The sequence below is a fragment of the Sceloporus undulatus genome, chromosome 7 (assembly GCF_019175285.1).
Source record: "Sceloporus undulatus isolate JIND9_A2432 ecotype Alabama chromosome 7, SceUnd_v1.1, whole genome shotgun sequence".
Lineage (NCBI taxonomy): Eukaryota > Metazoa > Chordata > Lepidosauria > Squamata > Phrynosomatidae > Sceloporus > Sceloporus undulatus.
The window spans coordinates 23,300,105-23,317,637 of record NC_056528.1 but is presented as its reverse complement, the minus strand read 5'-3'; the positions used below and the strand labels follow the sequence as shown (position 1 = coordinate 23,317,637).

General features: G+C 48.0%; 2 protein-coding genes across 4 annotated transcripts; one reads left to right on the top strand and one right to left on the bottom strand.

Moving 5' to 3' along the window:
• Window positions 1-13: 13 nt before the first annotated feature.
• On the top strand, window positions 14-10,106 carry LOC121936845 (zona pellucida sperm-binding protein 4-like). Of its 3 annotated transcripts, XM_042479495.1 has the most exons (12): window positions 14-366; window positions 1,255-1,376; window positions 1,903-2,002; window positions 4,165-4,329; window positions 5,101-5,288; window positions 5,975-6,072; window positions 6,165-6,292; window positions 6,762-6,951; window positions 7,665-7,812; window positions 8,419-8,512; window positions 8,874-8,990; window positions 9,921-10,106. In XM_042479495.1, exons 1-12 carry the CDS (start codon window positions 174-176, stop codon window positions 10,079-10,081), a joined length of 1,704 nt encoding a protein of 567 aa, XP_042335429.1. In that variant the 5' UTR covers window positions 14-173; the 3' UTR covers window positions 10,082-10,106. The 3 variants fall into 3 exon arrangements, with proteins under 3 accessions (XP_042335429.1, XP_042335431.1, XP_042335430.1); XM_042479497.1 differs by lacking the exons at window positions 14-366; window positions 1,255-1,376 and adding an exon at window positions 857-1,170; XM_042479496.1 differs by lacking the exons at window positions 14-366; window positions 1,255-1,376; window positions 1,903-2,002 and adding an exon at window positions 2,268-2,427.
• A 3,238-nt stretch (window positions 10,107-13,344) lies between these two features.
• Window positions 13,345-15,027, bottom strand: LOC121936494 (cocaine- and amphetamine-regulated transcript protein-like). The gene is made up of 3 exons (XM_042478782.1): window positions 14,884-15,027; window positions 14,216-14,299; window positions 13,345-13,452 (listed from the first exon to the last, which is right to left on the bottom strand). Exons 1-3 carry the CDS (start codon window positions 15,025-15,027, stop codon window positions 13,345-13,347), a joined length of 336 nt encoding a protein of 111 aa, XP_042334716.1.
• Window positions 15,028-17,533: the final 2,506 nt, after the last annotated feature.

Below are 17,533 nucleotides of genomic sequence, written 5' to 3'. Positions count from 1 at the left end.
TGAAGCCTTGACTTCTCAGCGTGGATCCAATCCTTGGTGCAGAAAATTCACTTCCTGGGACTACAGTACCCAGAATCCCACAGTTCAAAAGGAGCCACCCATTGGCTTTATAAAAGCCTCCCTGAGGACTAGGAGCCTGTTGGGTGCTTGCCTCCTTCCTTCCTTCCTTGAGGATGGTGCCTTTGATGGAGGATGGGGTCCGCCTTCTGCCTTTTCTCCTTCTCCTCCTTTTGGGGACCCTTCAGGGGTGTCTCTGCAGGGCTGGCACTTTTTGGGAGGCCTCCTTGCTCCACTGCGAGGAGCAAGGCATGCGCCTCCTCTTGAACCCAGGGCCAAGGGTCTCCTCCTCTGTGGTCAGGCTCCTGGGTAAGGCTGGAAGGCCTCCTCCGGGTATTATTGGGTCATTCAGAATTTAATGCTTTTTAATTGTATTCAGCTAAAGCTTACTTTAGAGGTGGCCTGGCTGTCTGTGAACACCGACTCAAGGCTCCAGTCCTCAGTGCCTTTACTCAGGAGCAAGGCCCTGTTGGTTTTATCTCCTTCTTCTTCTTTTTTTTTGCAAACTTTGCCTTTCTTCTTACATTTCTCTGGAAGACTGCAAGGCATTGCTAATGAGGAAGGTCACTCAGCAGCACAGCTCAGCAGTTCTTAAAATCCCCCCTTTTCTGCTACCATTTCTGTTCTGCCTACTATATTTACTTTGAAAATAGCTCAGCATAAAAGCCAAAAAGGTCTCCTTTGCACTGAAAGGTTTCAAAAGCATTTTCATAGGGGTAAAGGATAGCCATCCTTTTCAAGCACCTGCAGGGCCTTACTACTTCTTTATTTTTTAATTGCTAAAACCTGAATTTGGGGTTTCTGCAAATGTATTCAAAGTGGTATATTTTAAGTCCCTTCTCTGCAAAAACTGGGGCCTGAGCCTAGAGCTGACCCATGATATGGCTGGTTCCCACCTTCATGAAACTGATGCTAAAAGCCCCTCACAAGGATGCGACGATAGTGTGGTTCAGTGGTTAGAGTCCCTGTTGAGTTACAAGGCTCCCCAGGAATCCTTTCTCTCTTCCTGCAACTGGGACAATGGGGACAATGGCAATGCTGGCTGGGGCTGATGGGAGTTGCCATTCAGAAGGTGAAGGCTCCTGAGCAAAGTCTTCTTAAGGTGCATGAAAGGTGTGTGAATTGTTGTGGGTAGAATTGTTTGGGGCATTTCAGACTCATTTTTCTCCCTCCCTTCTTCTCTCTGGCTTCCCAAAGACCCCCAGGGCAAGCCCCATCTCCTGAAGAATGACTCCGCCTGTGGTACTTGGGTGGCCCCTGGCCCCAAGGGCTCCATGGTGGCAATGGTGGCCTTCGCTGGGTGCTACGTCAAGACGCAGGTGAGGTTTTCACTGGTGCAAGGAGGCGAGGAGGGGGCATCTCACCATTGTGAATCCCTCCTTGTCCCTGAAGCACAGGAAAAGTGGCCTTGCAGGGACTGTCACTCACAGAATCCCCCATCAGAATTATGGGAGATGTAGTCCCCCCAGATATCCCCAATGTTGTTTTTAGTGTGTTTGTTCACTGATGCGGTACAGATTAAGATCATACAAAGTGTCAGTAACACACACACCTTCACATACTAAAAAATATAAAATGATCCAAACATCTCGGCTTCTGCCTTCTCCAGTTGCTAAAGATGAAACTGAGCTGCATCCACGCCAATTCTTAGGATCCTGCCCTTCCCAGGAGGCTCAGGCAACAGCAAGCTGCAGCAGCCTATCCTTCCTTGCTAAAAGCATTTGCCATCTTGACTGCACTCCCTTGGCCACACAGGTCCCAGTTTCCATCTGTGAAATGGTGAAGGGAATGGGAAAAGCCCAGCCCTTGGTGTGGAAGCTGTAGTTGTTGACTTGCATTCCACAGGATGGGGCCTACCGCACAACCGTCCATATTGAAGGCCTGGGGGCAGACGGTCGGATGACATCCTACAAAGAGGAGCTGAGGTGCCCAGAGCCACTTCTAGGTATGTTTGATGCTTTGCCTCTTTTCTTGTATCTTTCCGCATGTTTAAAGATGGTTGTCACCTCTCAGTCACCTCTTTCCAAGCAGTGGCCCATGGCTCCTATCAGTGGCTGGCTCTGAAGGCTTTTTGGTAGCCTAGACCCTGCCACCCCAGTGCTGAGGGGCTGTGATATCACAATGGGGGTGATGCAAGGGAGCCTCTGCCTGGCCCAGGAGAGCTTTATGGCCCCACTGACCTTCCTGGGAGGATGAGGAAAGGAGGAGAGCAGAGTTATGCCTGCCACGCTATGTCCACTATGTTCTCCTTACACTCTGTGGCAACTCTCTTGGTGGTTCTGTCCTCTTATGGGATCCTCACTGTTGCTGTGAAGAGGAGGGACAGTGGCAACTGGGGGATGCATCAAAACCAGACATTATTCTTCTGGAGTAAGTTTGCCAGAATTTATAGCTATAAAATTGAGGGTGTCCAAAAAGAAGGGAGGGACCTTTAAAAACAAAAATAGCTTGGGAGCCTTAAGTTTGCATTATTAAAACATGGCATTAAAATACAGTACCTGGTTAAATTAAAAATGCAAGTTAAAAAGACAGAGTCATTAAAAACAGTTAAGTGCAAAAGAATACTTTAAAAAGCCTTCTGTTTTAAAAGCCTGGCAGGTATTGACAGGTGCCCACCTCTGCCAACCCTCTCGCATCAGCCGCAAGCTCTCCTGTGGCCCTTTCCGCTTGGGTTTGCAAGGAACTTAGTCACAACTGTCAACCCCAACAGCCAGACCCATATTATGGGGTAGGACTAGGGCTGCCAATTGAGGGTTTTCCCATTCGCTGAGATTTCTTGGCCAAAACTTGAGAGTTAGGGATATCCCCTGGTGGTGCCAGCCAATCTTATGCATAATGTATTGGCCACATTGGCTCACAGCTTGTCATTCAAACACACGCAGACAATATTTTCTGGTTTTCAATTTAAAACAGAAGCCTTTTCTGAATCACAGATCAAGGTGAAATGAGGGGTTTATTGCTTCTCGCCTACCTAAGTAGACAAGATAAAAAATATTTAATCTAGTTTACTTGCTTCTTGACAGAAGGTGGGTGCAGAGCAGAGGGTGAGCCCTGGCACCACAACAACTGAGAATGAAGGAAGAAGCTAACTGTGTAAATGCAGAGACACACACAACACTCCTGCCCTTGCAATTTGCAGCAAGAAATCCATGAAGCCTTGCAAATGGTACCCTGCCAGTGCTCTCCTGACTGAGTTGGAGATTTGCACCCAGCCCATTCCTCTGCAGCATTTTCATCCCTGTCTCCTGCCTGGAGATGACCCATACAAGCTGGAGATTCTGGGCCAGGGCAGGTCTAGAAAGCCTTTTATTCTCAAAGTCCCAGTGAGGCTGGGAGAGGTGCAGCGTGAGAAGGCATCTGTTTGCCTTGGCAGCTGAGCCAGATCGTGGCTGGAAGACAGGGGGGGGGGGGGGGGGGGGGGTTGGTTGCAAAATGCACAAAACGGCCAAAAATGTTGTGCGTTGCAAATGTGGCATTGTGTCCTCATTGCAAAACAAGGCTGCTTTCTGAAGGAGGGTGTACGTGTAGGAATTGTCTGCTCCAGGGAGACAAAACTCCCTTGACACTTTGAGAATGGCATGTGCATGTATAGCTCCATGTGGAGAAGCCCCATCCTCTGTGGGTCATGCCCCAATTGCTATTCAGCCTCAGATATTGGCAGTTTGCTGGCCAGTGGTGTTCCTTGATCAATCGCAGGGTCAGATGATCAATGGGTGCAGCAGCTCCAGGCTCCCACTTCAGTTGGGGACCCAGCAGCCATTTCAGCAGCTGCAGATCCTCACAGACAGTTTTGGAGGTTGCTTCACTCCACATAAAAAATGCCGGGTTTTCTAAAATCTGATTTGCAAACCTTTGCTTTGACTAGGCTTTGAAACAATGTTATTTACCTGTCATGTATTACTCCAGGAGCCCTGGGAGCTTAAATAGGTACTTTTAACAAATATAAGGCTGAGTAAACAGGGTAAATAATAATTAGGTTCCCTGCAGCGTGAAAAAGGGAAGCAAACAAAATAAGAGTAAGCCAGGAAGGAATGTGCAAGTGCATGGCTTTAGGAGGGAGTGTGGATGTTGTCTCTCTGACCGGGTGCCTTTTCTCTCTCTTTCCAGCCCTGGACCCACCCAGCCTCAGTCTCTGTTCGGCCATCCCACCTTCAGACCGACTCCCCTGCAGTGCTGGCAGCCCCCGTCCGGTCAGCTCCACGGAGTGTGCAGAACTGGGCTGCTGCTACAACCCCCGGGACCGGCTGGCTCCCTGTTTCTATGCCCACAAAGGTGAAGGAAGGAGCCCTGGAGGACTCCCCCCTCAAAGGAAACAAACCGTTTCCACAAGGCAGTGCCCTCCTCCCATGTGCGGATGGATGGGGGCTTCCATGCCTTACTTCTGTTCCCTAAAAGGGAGGAATGACCTGGCTGTGGAAAGTCATAGTCCTTGCCAGGGTCGTAGTGAAGCTGAGACTACACAGGACTCAAGCACTACAACTTGGACCAGGCCACAGCCTGGTAACGCTGTCTCCTTCTCCTTTCTGAGCTTAGCAGCAATTTTAACAGCAGTTGAAAGAAAAGTCATTCCCTTCCTGCCCTTGCCAGAACAAATTTTGCAAGCTTTTCCTGTTACAGGGGAAATTTTGTGGTAGCATGAGACATTAAGGGCCATTAGGCTGACAAAAAACCTCATTTGTTCTACACTTCTGGGGGATTTGATTTGCATTTTGCATAGCCTCCATAAATCTCAGTTTTGGGGGAAAGCTGGTAGGGGATGATCATGATGATGAGAACAACAACTAGATTCCGAGACACACCCCAAGCTGAGCCAAGGTATGATGGGTTAAGTATGCATATTGAGGATCAGGATTTGGGGAGCACTCTTTTGTTCTGCAACTCAAAGCATCTACCAGCTAGGATGGTTAACTCAAAGCATCTACCAGCTGGGGGATTCTGGGGACTGTAATCCAGAAAGTTACTTCTTCTAGGAAAAGGCCAGTGTGGAATTAGCTCAGTCTCTGACATTTAAAATCTAGACTTTTGTCTCTCTTCCTCTGACAGTGACAGTCCGCTGCACCCCAGATGGCATGTTCTCCATTGCAGTCTCCAAGAACACCACTCACCCCCCTCTCAGCTTAGATTCGGTGCGTCTCCTGAGCAGCCAAGGGGCCGCCTGTGGCCCTGTGGCCAAGAACAACATGTTTGTCGTCTTCCAGTTTCCTCTGTCTGCCTGCGGGACGACTGCCAAGGTGAGGGGCTGGGTGTTGAGAGAGAGCCTCCCCCCAACACACTCGCACCCCTGGCCCAAACACCTGCCCCTAATGGCTCATTCCCATTCCACATCCGCATCATTTGGGCACACAGGCATGGGCCAAGCTGTGTGTTTGGGCTAGGGCCCAAGCCCACAACCCTCCTATGGCCCACACATACATTCCTACCCCCTGACACAGAGGCCAAAAGCTGGGTCTCAACATTGTGAAGTGCCCCATCTCTTGAAAGATCCACAATGGACACAGTAGCCCCTGTGGAAACTTAAAAGGTGCTTCAGCATGGTTTGGCTCATTGCATTTGCCTATCTATTCCCTGAGGTATTCTTGCCTGAATTTTTCTTGTTAATATAAGGATTATAATATCCACATATCACATCGGGGGGGGGGAGATAAGACAGATTCGGACTAAATGCTGGGAAGAACTTCCTAGGGGTCAGAACAGTTCATCTGGGGGATTGGCTACCCTCGGACAGCAGTGGGCCCCCCTTAGCTGGAGGGTCCTAAACTGCATCAGAGGGTTGAACTGGATAGCCCTTGGGGACCCCTTCCAACCCAGATGTTTTGTTATTCAGACATGACAACAGCCAGTGGGATGCAGCTGGGAAAAGGCAGCACTCAAATTCACAGAAAAACCTAAATGCCCCAGCTATTCTTCTCTGTTTAAGGAAACTGGAAGCGAGCAGGTTTATGAGAACGAGCTCTTGGCAGTCCAGCAAGTCCTTACATCCAGACTGGGATCCATCACCCGTGACAGTGCCTTCAGGTAATGGAGCATGGACATGGTGGGTCTCTGGAGATGGGGAGGAACCCTGAAAAGTCCCCTCTTGGAGCAAAATGAACCTACCTCCCCTCCAGGCTGACCATCCGATGTAGCTACTCAGCTGAGGAGTCCCTCCCGGCCAGCGTCCTGGTGGCTCCTCCTCCTCCCCTGGCCCCCGTGGCCCAACAAGGGCCTCTTGCCCTGGAGATGAGGATCGCCCGTGGTGAGTCAGTCGCATGGCTTGCAGATGGGAAGCCATGCAGATGGGACCCCTGCAGAAAAGACCCCTGGTGCTAGATCTGGGGTTTGCAAAAGCCCATCGCCACTGCCTTCCTCCGCTGGAAAGGGAGAAATGGAGAAGCAGCATGGTTCTGGTAGTCCCAGGCAGGCAAAACAAAGCAATTGTGGGCTGGGTGAGATCCTCTCCACCATCGCGACAACCTTGTAACAGGCTCAGTTGCACTGATCCAGATCAGAGGAGCCCACAAAGTCAGTTATGGTACTGGGTTGCTTTGCCAATCTCTAGGCCTGTGGTCCTGCCTTGAGCTTGGTATTCCAGGAGGGCTGGGAAGGAGGCCTGGAGCGATGCTAGGGATTGCCAGCAGACCCACATGCTGAATAAATGGGTGGGTCAGAGTCTTTCCCTCCCTTGCTTTCCATCCTAGTCATAACTGCCCCCTTTCACTCTTCAGATGAGAGTTACTCCTCCTACTTTACGGATGCAGACTACCCAGTGATGAAAGTCCTCCGCGACCCAGTTCACGTTGAAGTCCGTCTTCTTGGGAGGAGAGACCCGGTGCTGGTGCTGCTCCTGCATGAGTGTTGGGCCACCCCCAGCACCAACCCTTTGCAGAAACCCGAATGGCCACTCCTGGAGGCCGGGTCAGTGAGCAAGCGGGAGGACAGGCGGTCAGACGCTTTTAAAATATCCCAGTTTCTTGTCCGTCCTTCTACTTTTATTTTCAGCTATTTTCAAATGCTGCAAAACTGAGTTCAGAGTGCAAAAGTAGTTTGCATTCCAGCAGGGAGAAGAGAGTGGCAGAATCTCACCCTTCCCAGGAGGCTCAGGCAAAAGCAAACTGCTGCAGCCTTTCCAGGCTTGTGTATTCTTCCTCTTTAATAACTTGAGTACACTCTGATGGTGCTTGGCCACACATTCCCCAGGTTTCATCTGTCAAATGTTGGACAGTATGAAATATGTGTTCGGTGCCAACAAGAATTCAGTTTGCCCCTTGCTCAACCCTGGTTTGTTAAGCTAAAATTAGATTTAGAAAACAATCAAAAGATTAAAACATATGTACTGTAATTGAAATGCACACATACCAGCACAACAGTTTGCAATGCCTAGCACATTATTTGGTGGCCCTTCTACAATCAGTCATCAAACATCTGTACATTTAAGCCTCCTTGAAGCAATCTTCCAAAGGTAGAGAGCCACTGGTGCTGACAGCTGGTCATTGTGCACCAGCTCTGCATCTGTGAATGCTAGACAGTTGCTTTTGTTTCTTTTCTCTTTGTAATAGTGAAGGCTATGCCTAAGTTGTGTAGTTTCCTGGTGGTCTACCAAATCTCACTACTAAATCTTTCCCCATCAGGTGCCCATATAAAGGAGACAACTACCAGACCCAGCTGATGCCCATTGGAGTGGACTCAGGGCTGGCCTTTCCATCGCACTACCAGCGCTTCGTTATTAGTACTTTCACTTTTGTGGACTCTGCCTCCCAGACGAAGCTCACCGGGCCGGTAAGAGCAGAGGGGAGGGTAGCGGTCCCGGGTTTTAGTCAGAGCTATCTAAGGAACAGGGGCAGGCAATTTTGGTGGGTTTGGAGAGGAGAAAAAGCCCCCCTCCACACCCCATCCCCAAACTGAAGTGTCCAGAAGTTCATTTCTGGTTTAAACAAGACCATTAGAAATAAGAGAGACACTGCCTCTTTACTGCTTAGAAAGAGAATCACTGCTCCTGGAAGTAGCAAACCATTAGTACTTGAAAATCAGTCTGGAAAGGGGTCTTGCAGCACTGAAAGAAAGCAGTTGGTAGCACGAGCTTTTGTACACTTTGAGTCTTCGTCCTGAAATGCATCTTTGTATGTTATTGTAATTTTTGTAGGGGCATATACGAGAAGGAAGAGTCTAATATAAGTACAAAAAAGGAGATAATCTAAATGTGCATCATCTGAGTGCAGGCATCCCTCTGTGAACCAAGCAGGCGTTTTTCTGAACATGATTGCTTTGATAGGAAATTTGCTAGCAGAGGGAGAAATAATATAAACATCCCTTCTCATGCTTTAATTCCACAAGATTGAGTTAAATCTTCTGCAGCTCCAGTGTCTTCTTTCCTTCCCAACCCAGGTCTACTTCCATTGCAGCGTCTCGGCTTGTGCGCCATCTAGACTGGAAGCCTGTAGCATCCGATGCGAGGTGCCAACACTGCCCCGAGGGAGAAGTGAGTCCTCTCTGGGGGTCTCTGTGTGTCTAGGGTGGGGGTTCAGCCCCAGTTTTAAGCAGGGAGTGGTTTCTGTCTCACTGGGGGTAGTGGATCTGAATTCAGATTCAGCCAAGACTTTAAAGGAAGCTGTGTCAGATGCCAGGGCCCATCCCTCCATTCCTTTGAAAGAGAATGCCTTTAAAACCCATTGGGGATCCACCACTGATGGGTGTTGTAGTCTCAACATGTCTGCTAGGTGTCAGCTTGTGATGGGAAAAAAACTGATTTAAGACTCCTCCTGCCCCTCACCTTGGCTTTTTGAGGGGGTCTGGAGTGCCAACCTGCTAATGCCTCCCCTTCTTTTTTTCCTGCCCTCCAGGACAGCGAGGAGTGGCACGAAGGCACCGTCCAGCCCTACAAAAGCTGCAGACGCTGGTGACCTCGGAGGGGGCTGTGGACTTCTTGAGTGATGCTGTGGAGGTCTCCTACTCAGAAAGTAAGGATGGTAGAGGGGGGGACTGTGGGTGGGCTTCTTTCATGGAATCTGAGCCCTGGAAGGGTGAACCCAGTGGTCCTCCAGTCCAGCCTCCTCCTGATGCTATGAAACCCATTGCTTAAGGACCCCCAGAAGGTGGCCATCTGATCTTTGTTTGAAAGCCTCCAAGGAATAAAAGAGTCCCCCACTTTCCAAGGCAAAACCAGAGTGGGATTTCAGGGTTGGAAAGGATTACCACTGGTCATTTAGTCCAGTCCCTGTCCCTTTGGGGAGAGGTGGGTGCTGAAACTCTGCTTACGAACTTGTTCCCAGCAAGGGGAGAGCCAGTGCTGACACCTTCCAAGGAAAAGCTGGAACAGAACCCTAGAAGTTCAGAGTCATTTGGGAAGGGTACTCTAAGGGCCATCGTCCAACCCACCACTTGCTGCCAGGGCAGGGAATTGGCTGCTCATGCCTCCCTGAGAGATGGGCAGCCAGGCTCTGCTTTAAAAACTCTGATTGCTTCTATAGCTTGGCACCCAGTAGCCCCTCCGCAGGCCCCTGTTCTTGGGGAAAGGCAGGCCATAATGCTCCAGTACATGACCCTAAGGCTGAAGTATGGCTCTTTTGTGTATTTTGTTCTCTTTTTCCTTTTAATTTTTCTCTTTTGCTCTCCTGTTTCTTTGTTTCTGTTTGTTTCCTGTTGCTTTCCCTTTGGTTTGTTTCCTGTTCTCTTTCCGTTTGTCTCCATTCCATTCTATCTTCCTGTTTCTCTTCCGCTCTTTTTTCTTCTCCTTGCAAACATGGCCTCCCTTTCCCTGCCTCTTTCCCATGGCCCAGTTTCTGGATGCAAGCTCTGTGGTGCAGAGACCTTGCCTCTTCCAAAGCATCTCCTGAACCCAGGACCCTCTCGCACCCTTCCCTCACACTCTTTCTTTTCTCCCTCCATAGGATCCAGACCGCTCCTAGAGGGTGGCCTTCGGTGGGACGGCGCATTGTCGCTTGTTGTTGGGATAGTGACCGTGCTCTCCGTAGCCACCATGACCGCAGTGGCCCTCAAGAGACACTGGGGGATCGGGCCGGAGGGAGGGCAGGCCCCTTCCTCTACCTAAGGACATTAAAAGGTGGCAAACCTCATGCTGCTTCTTTGTGGCTTTTTGCAATGGTTGGGATATATTAGTAACAGACAAAAAGAACACCACAAAAAGAAAACAAACACACACACACAAAAGAAAACCAGTTACATATTCTTTTTGTGTGCCTCCAAGTCATTTTTTACTTATGTCGACCCTAAGGGGAATCTATCATAAGGTTTTCTTGGCAGTTTCTTCAGGGGGAGTTTACTATGGCCTTCCTCTGAGGCTGAGAGAGTGTGACTTGGCCAAGGTCACTCTGAGTTTTTGTGCTCAAGTGAGGAACCAAACCCTGGTCTCCGGAGCCATAGTCTCAAACCACTCCACCACACTATGCCCCATGTTGCAATTCCTCACGTTTTCCTGTTTATCTTAAATTCAATAATGACTTAATAAAAATTATAATAAATTTGTTCTTACATTAAAAATGAATATCCATATTCCATTACCACACCAACATTTCCAACCAAAATTTAATAGCATGATGGCCTAACCCTTGGTATGAGTTAATTAAGAATCTCCCGCTTTTCATATTTTTACAATTAACTTTACATTTATTACCTTTGGTCCTCTCTAAACTATTCCCTAATCTGGTTTCCTGTTCGATCTTTATACTACATAATTCAAATAAAATACATTGATTTTAGACCATTTAATATAAGGCTGAAGAGAATAATCTCATTCAAAATAGGTAAGCACTGACTTTCCCCATTTGTTTTCCCATAATAGGATCCCATCTTCCTGTTCGCACACTGTTCAGTAGTTTTATCATTTAGCAAATTTGTCAGTATAGCCATCTCAGCCATACTGTATAACTTTATTAATCATCTTCCATTGGAATTTCCATGTTTTTCCTTTTTTATGTGTAGATTAACCAGGTCACTGTTTTCATGTATAACAAAATTTTCCAATATTTTTTCCCTATTTGTTTAGCAGGTATAATTCAGGAACCACTGGATATTAGATTTTTAGTGTGTATCCATTTCCCATACTACTTTGTGGGAAAAGACGCCTTTTCCCTCCTCATACTTCCAAGAAGTCTTGCATTTTTGGAAGCCCGGAATTTCCCAAGTTGGGACGGTTGTTAAACAAGTGTTTAATTTTCCCCTCAGGACTGTAGAGAAATCTTTTCTGAACTACAATTTCCAGCATCCCTAGTCCGCAATTTTCTGAGGTGCCATTGACAAGCCCTTTTCCCGCTTTCCCCCCCAAAGCTCTAGACAAGTCGGGACAGTTGTTAAACAAATTTTCTCCCTCAAGACTGTGTTTTTCCCCTCAGGACTGTGGAGAAATCTTTTTTGAACTACAGTTTCCAGCATCCCCAGTCAGCAATGCTGTAGTGCAGACAAGAAACTTTGCCTAGCTTTAGCCAGACCTACAAGAACTGGGCAGATGCTGAGCTCCAAGTGTGGATGCTGTCTCTCTTAGCAAGGCTTTTTTGGCTGAAGAGTGAGATGGAAATACCTGTAAATAAATATATGCACTTTTATACACCTTTTAAAAATTCAATAGAAATCATTAAACAATTAAATACATAATGCTTGGAGTGCATCTTCCGTTGGTCTTGGTCTGGGTTCCGGAGCAGACAGATTTTGCTCCAAAGTTGTGTTTCATAACCCTAAAATAAACACACACACACACAAGCATTGCCCTGTTTTGTTTTTTATTGTTACCCTTTCTCTTTTCTCCCATACCAAGCTGTGCCTGGAACATGGCAGACAATATTGTGAGCACATGGGTTTTAACAATCCAGATTCTCGATGGCCATCAGTTGGACAAGTCCAGGACACAACTGGGCTTCGTTGGCTGAGAGGGACAAAACAATAAATAATAATAACATTTATAAAAATAATAAAATATAAATTGCTGCAGCGATCAAGGCGGCTTACATGACTAGAATATATTAGAATAATACACACTCTCAATAAATAAATTGACCCCCCCCCCCCCCGTTTAATAAACAGGATTAAATACAATACAGTTTAAAAATTCAACCTGTTAAAATGACAGCAATTTTCTAGTAGAGGCAGTGGTTATATAAAGCAGGGAGAGTACAGATATTAGATTGAACTAATTTCTGGGAAGGCCTGGAAAGATGCAGGAGACACAAGGTGAAGCGGCTCTTCTCCATGCAATTGCTTGCCTTCTTAATGAGTCTTCTAGGATTTTTAAGATTTGTTTTCATTATACTGCTCCTCTTCGCATCAGTTCACAAAAATAAGAAATGTATGTGTCAAATATTCCATTATACTGCCCTTCCTCTTTAGACTAGTGAGTCGGCCTTCCACATTTAAAATGCCAGAGAATGTGGAGGGCCCACTGTAGTTCATAAAACATAAACACTAATGTGTGTGTGTGTGTGTGTGTATAATCACATTGTTCCCACTTTCGGTGCCATGGCTCCCTCCTGCAGAAACCTGGGGTGTGTAATTTGGAGAGCGCCATGGTTCAGGGGAATGGACTAGCCTGTGTACTTTGTTCCCAGTTTATGACAATTCACCTTAGAGAGCCAGCATGGCATAATGGTTTGAATACTATGACTCTGGAGAGGAATAGGGTTCGAATCCCAGCTCAACCATGAAACCTGCTGGCTGACCCTGGGCAAGTCGCACTCTCTCAGGTGAAGCCAATGGCAAACTCCTTCTGAAGAAACTTGCCAAGAAAACCCCATGATAGGTTTGCTTTAGGGCCATGATGGGGAACCTTTTAGAGACTGAGTGCCCAAACTGCAACCCAAACCCCACTTATTGATCACAAAGTGCCATGTCCCTCTGGCTTTCCAGTCACGAATTCTGTGGTGGGGTGACGGGGCGCGTGCCCATGGAGAGGGCTGTGAGTGCCACCTTTGGCATGTGCGCCAGAGGTTCACCACCACCACTTTAGGGTCTCCATAAGTCAGAAACAACTTGAAACCTGGCTCTCCAGACCTCTAAACCATGCTAGGCCAGTGGGCTACAGATCTCTCTTTATTATTATATACTATAATGTCCTCTTATGAGATCCCAGGGTGGCATATGATTAAAATATGATAAAAACAGCACAGTTTTTTTAGCCAAGCAGTCTGAATTCCTTACTGGAGTAAGGGATGCCATAGGATGGAGCCACAATAGTCACAGTGATAAGGAACTGGGTTACCTGTGCAAAGGTGGAGGCCCCCTTTGCCCTCATCTGGGCTTCCCAGCGAAGGCCTCCCTTCCCAAAATGTCCATCGCCACCACCCCTGCGCTCCTCCTTGACCCTCCTCACAAGCACTTGAGGATGTAGACGCTGCAGGACGTCCCTCGCGGGCAGTTGCAGAGCCGGCCAAAGCGGGCACCCTTCCGTACGGCACACGGCTCCCCGGCATCGCACTGCAAAGCCCATCAGGAGAGAGGGAGCAAAGGTTATGGCAGGGGTAGGCAACCTTTTTGAGCCAGGGGCCAGGTTGCTGTCCCTCAGACAACTGGGGGGCCGAAGCCAAAAAATAAATAATTAAATTTTTAAAAATTAAAATAAATAAATAAACCAGGACAAATGTAGGACAAAATTTTCAAATGGTGGACACTTTTTTTAAAAAGGTGGAGGACACGCGAAAAAATTTGATTTTTCAAAAAATGTTAATATAAATGCATGTTTCTGAGGCTTCTATAGACAATTGCCCCCCTTGCCCCTGCGTGCGAGAGGCCAAAGGCCCCGGCGGCAATCAGCAGCAGGACTGGGCTGGGGCCAGTCCCAAGGCCTTGCCGGGCCGCATCCGGCCCGCGGGCCGCAGGTTGCCTACCCCTGGGTTATGGCCTGTCCATGGAACCTCCAACAGCCTCTAAAAGATGGAAAGTAGGCCACAAGTGGCCAAGCCACATCCGCAGGTGGCCAAAAGGAGGAGGAAGGATACCCAGCACTACTAACCAGAGAAACCTTGTGATTTATGGGCTACATTTAGGAAGGGCAAGACTTTGCCTCTTCCTCTCCTGCTGAATTAACTGTAAAGTATAAAGTGATTTTGCAGTCTGAACTCAGTCTGCAGCAACAGAGAGCAAGAGGAAAACAAGAAGGAGGGAAATGGGGCATTTTAAAAGTAGTTGGCAAAGTGGGTGGCAGAGGATTGACAAGGACTGTAGGAGGGTTTGTGCTTACCGAGGGCACCCAGCTGAATTTTTTCCCAATGGTCAGCAGCAGGCCATTCCTCAGCTTTTCCAAGACCTCCTTCAGGACTTCAATCTGCAAATCCAAAACCCATCATCCCCACCAACGTAATCATCATCCACTTAAAAAGACAGCAGATAGCAGACACGATAACAGCCAGCTAGAAGCAAGAGCTTTGGGCAGAGAATAGAAAGAACGCCATGTTCCCTCCACCCCCTTCACCCAGTTACAGTAGTTGGGGTGATAGGAGATGTAGTCCAACTCATCTGATGCCACAGCAAAGAGGAAAAGGGAAAGGGTGGTACTGGATGCAAACAAATTACATTGGTGACTATTATAGACTAATTTATTTTTTCGCTGCTTTGGCAAGGTTTTTGCCTCCTTGCAAAATTGTGTGTAGCCCCACAAAGACCCAACACACTCTCTGCCAACGACATGCATGCTCTAGAAATTCCTTGGTCTTAAAGGAGATACCAGTGCCCTTTGGCCATCCTTTGGGGGTACCCAAAATCACTTTTTGTCTCACAGCAGAACTCACCCTAGAAAAAACAGGTTGCTTTTATGTATTTATTTTAAATTTCACTCCACCACCACCACCATTTTGCAACTCTCCACTCCCTGGGTATTGAAACATCCATGTTGCCCTGCCCTTTTCTTACCCTTTCTTTCTCCTTTTGCCTTCCATCTCCTTTTGCCTCGCCTGCACCCCATATCTCCGCAGATTCCTCGCAGACTCCCAAAAGGAAGAGGAGGAAGAGGAGGGGGTACCCGAAGCAGAGAGCCTTGAACCCAGAGCCAGCCATGGTCCCTGGAAGGACGGTTGTGCCAAGTGGGTGGCAAGGCAGCTCTGGGGGCCCTTATTATACCTGCTTCTCCCTTTGCAAACGCGTGATTGGCAGGGAGCTGCAGGCGTGTGCCTGCTATGGTTCTGCAGTCTGGGGGAGGACATCGCTTCTGATGTCCATCCGGAAGCCATGCCATTTGTCATGATGAATTTTTCAGAAACTCCTGTTGACAGACGGCAAGGATTTCAGCTGCCAAGCTCTTGCGTGCCTTCCTCCTCCTCCAACCCCATAGATCCCAGACGGGCTGAGCGTGGGGGACGTCAATGTCCATTTCCCTCCAGGCCCCTGTCCTGCGTCACGCCTGCGGCCATGATGGGTCACCCAATATCTTAAAGCAAACATTCACTCAGAGTCCGAGTCAGAAAGCAAAGGCCCCCAGGGAAAAGGGAGCGTTGTGATGATGGAGACACTGGGGGTTGCATTATGGCATTGAGATGTGGTTTGGCACAACTGAGATGGAAGGTGTGGCATGAGCTTCCCACAAAGAGATATCCTGAGATCGGTATCATTTGCGTTTTTATCTGTATTGTTGTTAGGAGCTTTCAGGTCAATTCCTACTTCTAGGATCTTCTTGGCCAGACGGAGAGCAAGGGTCATCCTTCACTGAGACCAAACAGGCGGCTGGGTGGATTTTGGACAGTCCTTCAATGTTTACAAAAGTTGTGCGAGGAAATGATGTGTCTTTTGAATCCTGGAGTTAACCAAGTGGGAGGATTTAATCCCAGGGAGGCTTAGCAGCTGGAGATAAGTCACAGGGCCATTGGCAGAGGAGAGCCAGCCCTTGAGCCACTTAAGCCTCCTTTAACCGGGAGATCCAGGAACATGACTCAGATACTGAACCAGGGCAATTGTTAAGGTGTGCAAGGGATGTCCCAGGGGTCTGTCATGGCTTCAGACTCAGAGGCCAAGAGCCGTGGGGAACATCATAACTGGCTGAAGATCCCCAGCCAGGACCCAAATGCAAAGCCTCCACATCTTCAGGAATGGTTCTGCAGACAAGGGAGGGATGTGACACATACAGGAGCAAGGCAGGCAACAGTTTGCAATATGCAAAAGTTTAAAATGTAACTGAACTATAAATAAAATTAAGAGCATAAACCATCAGTGGGCAATGCTGGGCATTGTGCCTAAGCCTGTTCCCTTTATGCAGTCAGTCATTCTCTCAGTCTCTTGCTTTTTGAACCCACAGTACTGAGCTCTGAGTCGTCTCCAAATTGGGTTAAAGCTAAGCGAGAGAGGATGGCACAAGCCAGCCGTGTTTTATTTTCCAGCTGCTTCTCCAAGACAGTTTGGGGACCAGGGACATCCCCAGAGAGCCACAGCCCTGAGTCACACTGTTTGCAGAGACTTTGTGGATTCAGGAGATGAAAAGGAAACAGAGTCATCTTTGCTCAGCCCACTAGAAAAGGATTGAGAGGAAAACCAAGGGGCATGCGTGTGTGTCTGAGACACAATTTCCCACACCAGCCTTGCTTTGGCATGACGGCTGGGCGACCTCTTTCAGCCCAAGGGCCACTTTCCACTTCATGGGGACCTGGGTCCAAAACACCAGCAGCTTCTTATCTTAAACTTCCAGTAACTGGGCCTTAAAGTTGGGATTTCACCCTCCTAGGAATCTTCTCTCTCTTTCCCTTCCAAAATAAGGCCCTTATTTGAATTTCAACAAAGTTAAGTATTTGATTAATCAGATTACTCTAAGCCTGATCTAAGCCATTTGCATCATCAGCCCAGCCAATCCTCCGTTCATCTCCTCCACGAGGTCAGGATGATGCAGAGCTGAGCATGTTGTCACAAAGCAGCCTGGAGACCAAGAGTCTCGTCTCACTGGCATGCAAACTCTTGTGTTTTCACAAACCGTGGCCTCTGGTGTGGCATTTGAATCCACAGCTGGTCAACCCAAAGTCAGGAGCCAGTGGAGGATATGGTTGTTTTAAAAGGCTTTGCTAGCAAGGAGATAGGTGACAAGACGAGCCAATAATGACCATCAAAAGTCATAATGCCCTGCCTGGTGCAACAAGGCTTTGGGGAGTTGTGCCATGGCCCCTGTGAGGACACAGGAAAGGAGGAGAAAAGGTGGGTTGAGGGCACCAATATTAATAATAATAATATCAATTTTTCATATAAATGGAGCTCCAAGGGCCATACACAGCCCACTTTGGTTTAATATACATCCTGCTTTTCTCCCAGTGTGGGAGCAAAATAGATAAAAACAAAACAAAACCCTAGGACGGGGACAGACTTTTCAGATTTTGTTGGTGAACATCAGCTGAACGTTCCAAAACCCCAATGCAACCCCAAATAGCTTTTGTCTAGTTGTGGGCCGGTTGTCCAGTGGCACCCAGTTGTCCATTTCTGGAACCAAATGTCCAGCATGGGAAAGTCCCTCTTGTAAAATGTCTGTGGCACATTCTCTCTCCTCCTCTTCCTCAGGTGGCTCCATGGATTTCAAGGGACCAGACAGAAT

Bases quoted from the DNA above. Each gene is read 5' to 3' on its own strand.
- LOC121936845 (XM_042479495.1), top strand. From the start codon at position 174: ATGGTGCCTTTGATGGAGGATGGGGTCCGCCTTCTGCCTTTTCTCCTT. The intron at 4,330-5,100 runs GTGAAGGAAGGA...TTCCTCTGACAG, and splicing joins CTGTTTCTATGCCCACAAAG to TGACAGTCCGCTGCACCCCA. The intron at 8,513-8,873 runs GTGAGTCCTCTC...CCTGCCCTCCAG, and splicing joins AACACTGCCCCGAGGGAGAA to GACAGCGAGGAGTGGCACGA.
- LOC121936494 (XM_042478782.1), bottom strand. From the start codon at position 15,027: ATGGCTGGCTCTGGGTTCAAGGCTCTCTGCTTCGGGTACCCCCTCCTC. The intron at 14,300-14,883 runs GTAAGAAAAGGG...TTGGATTTGCAG, and splicing joins GGCAAAAGGAGAAAGAAAGG to ATTGAAGTCCTGAAGGAGGT. The intron at 13,453-14,215 runs GTAAGCACAAAC...TGGGCTTTGCAG, and splicing joins AATTCAGCTGGGTGCCCTCG to TGCGATGCCGGGGAGCCGTG.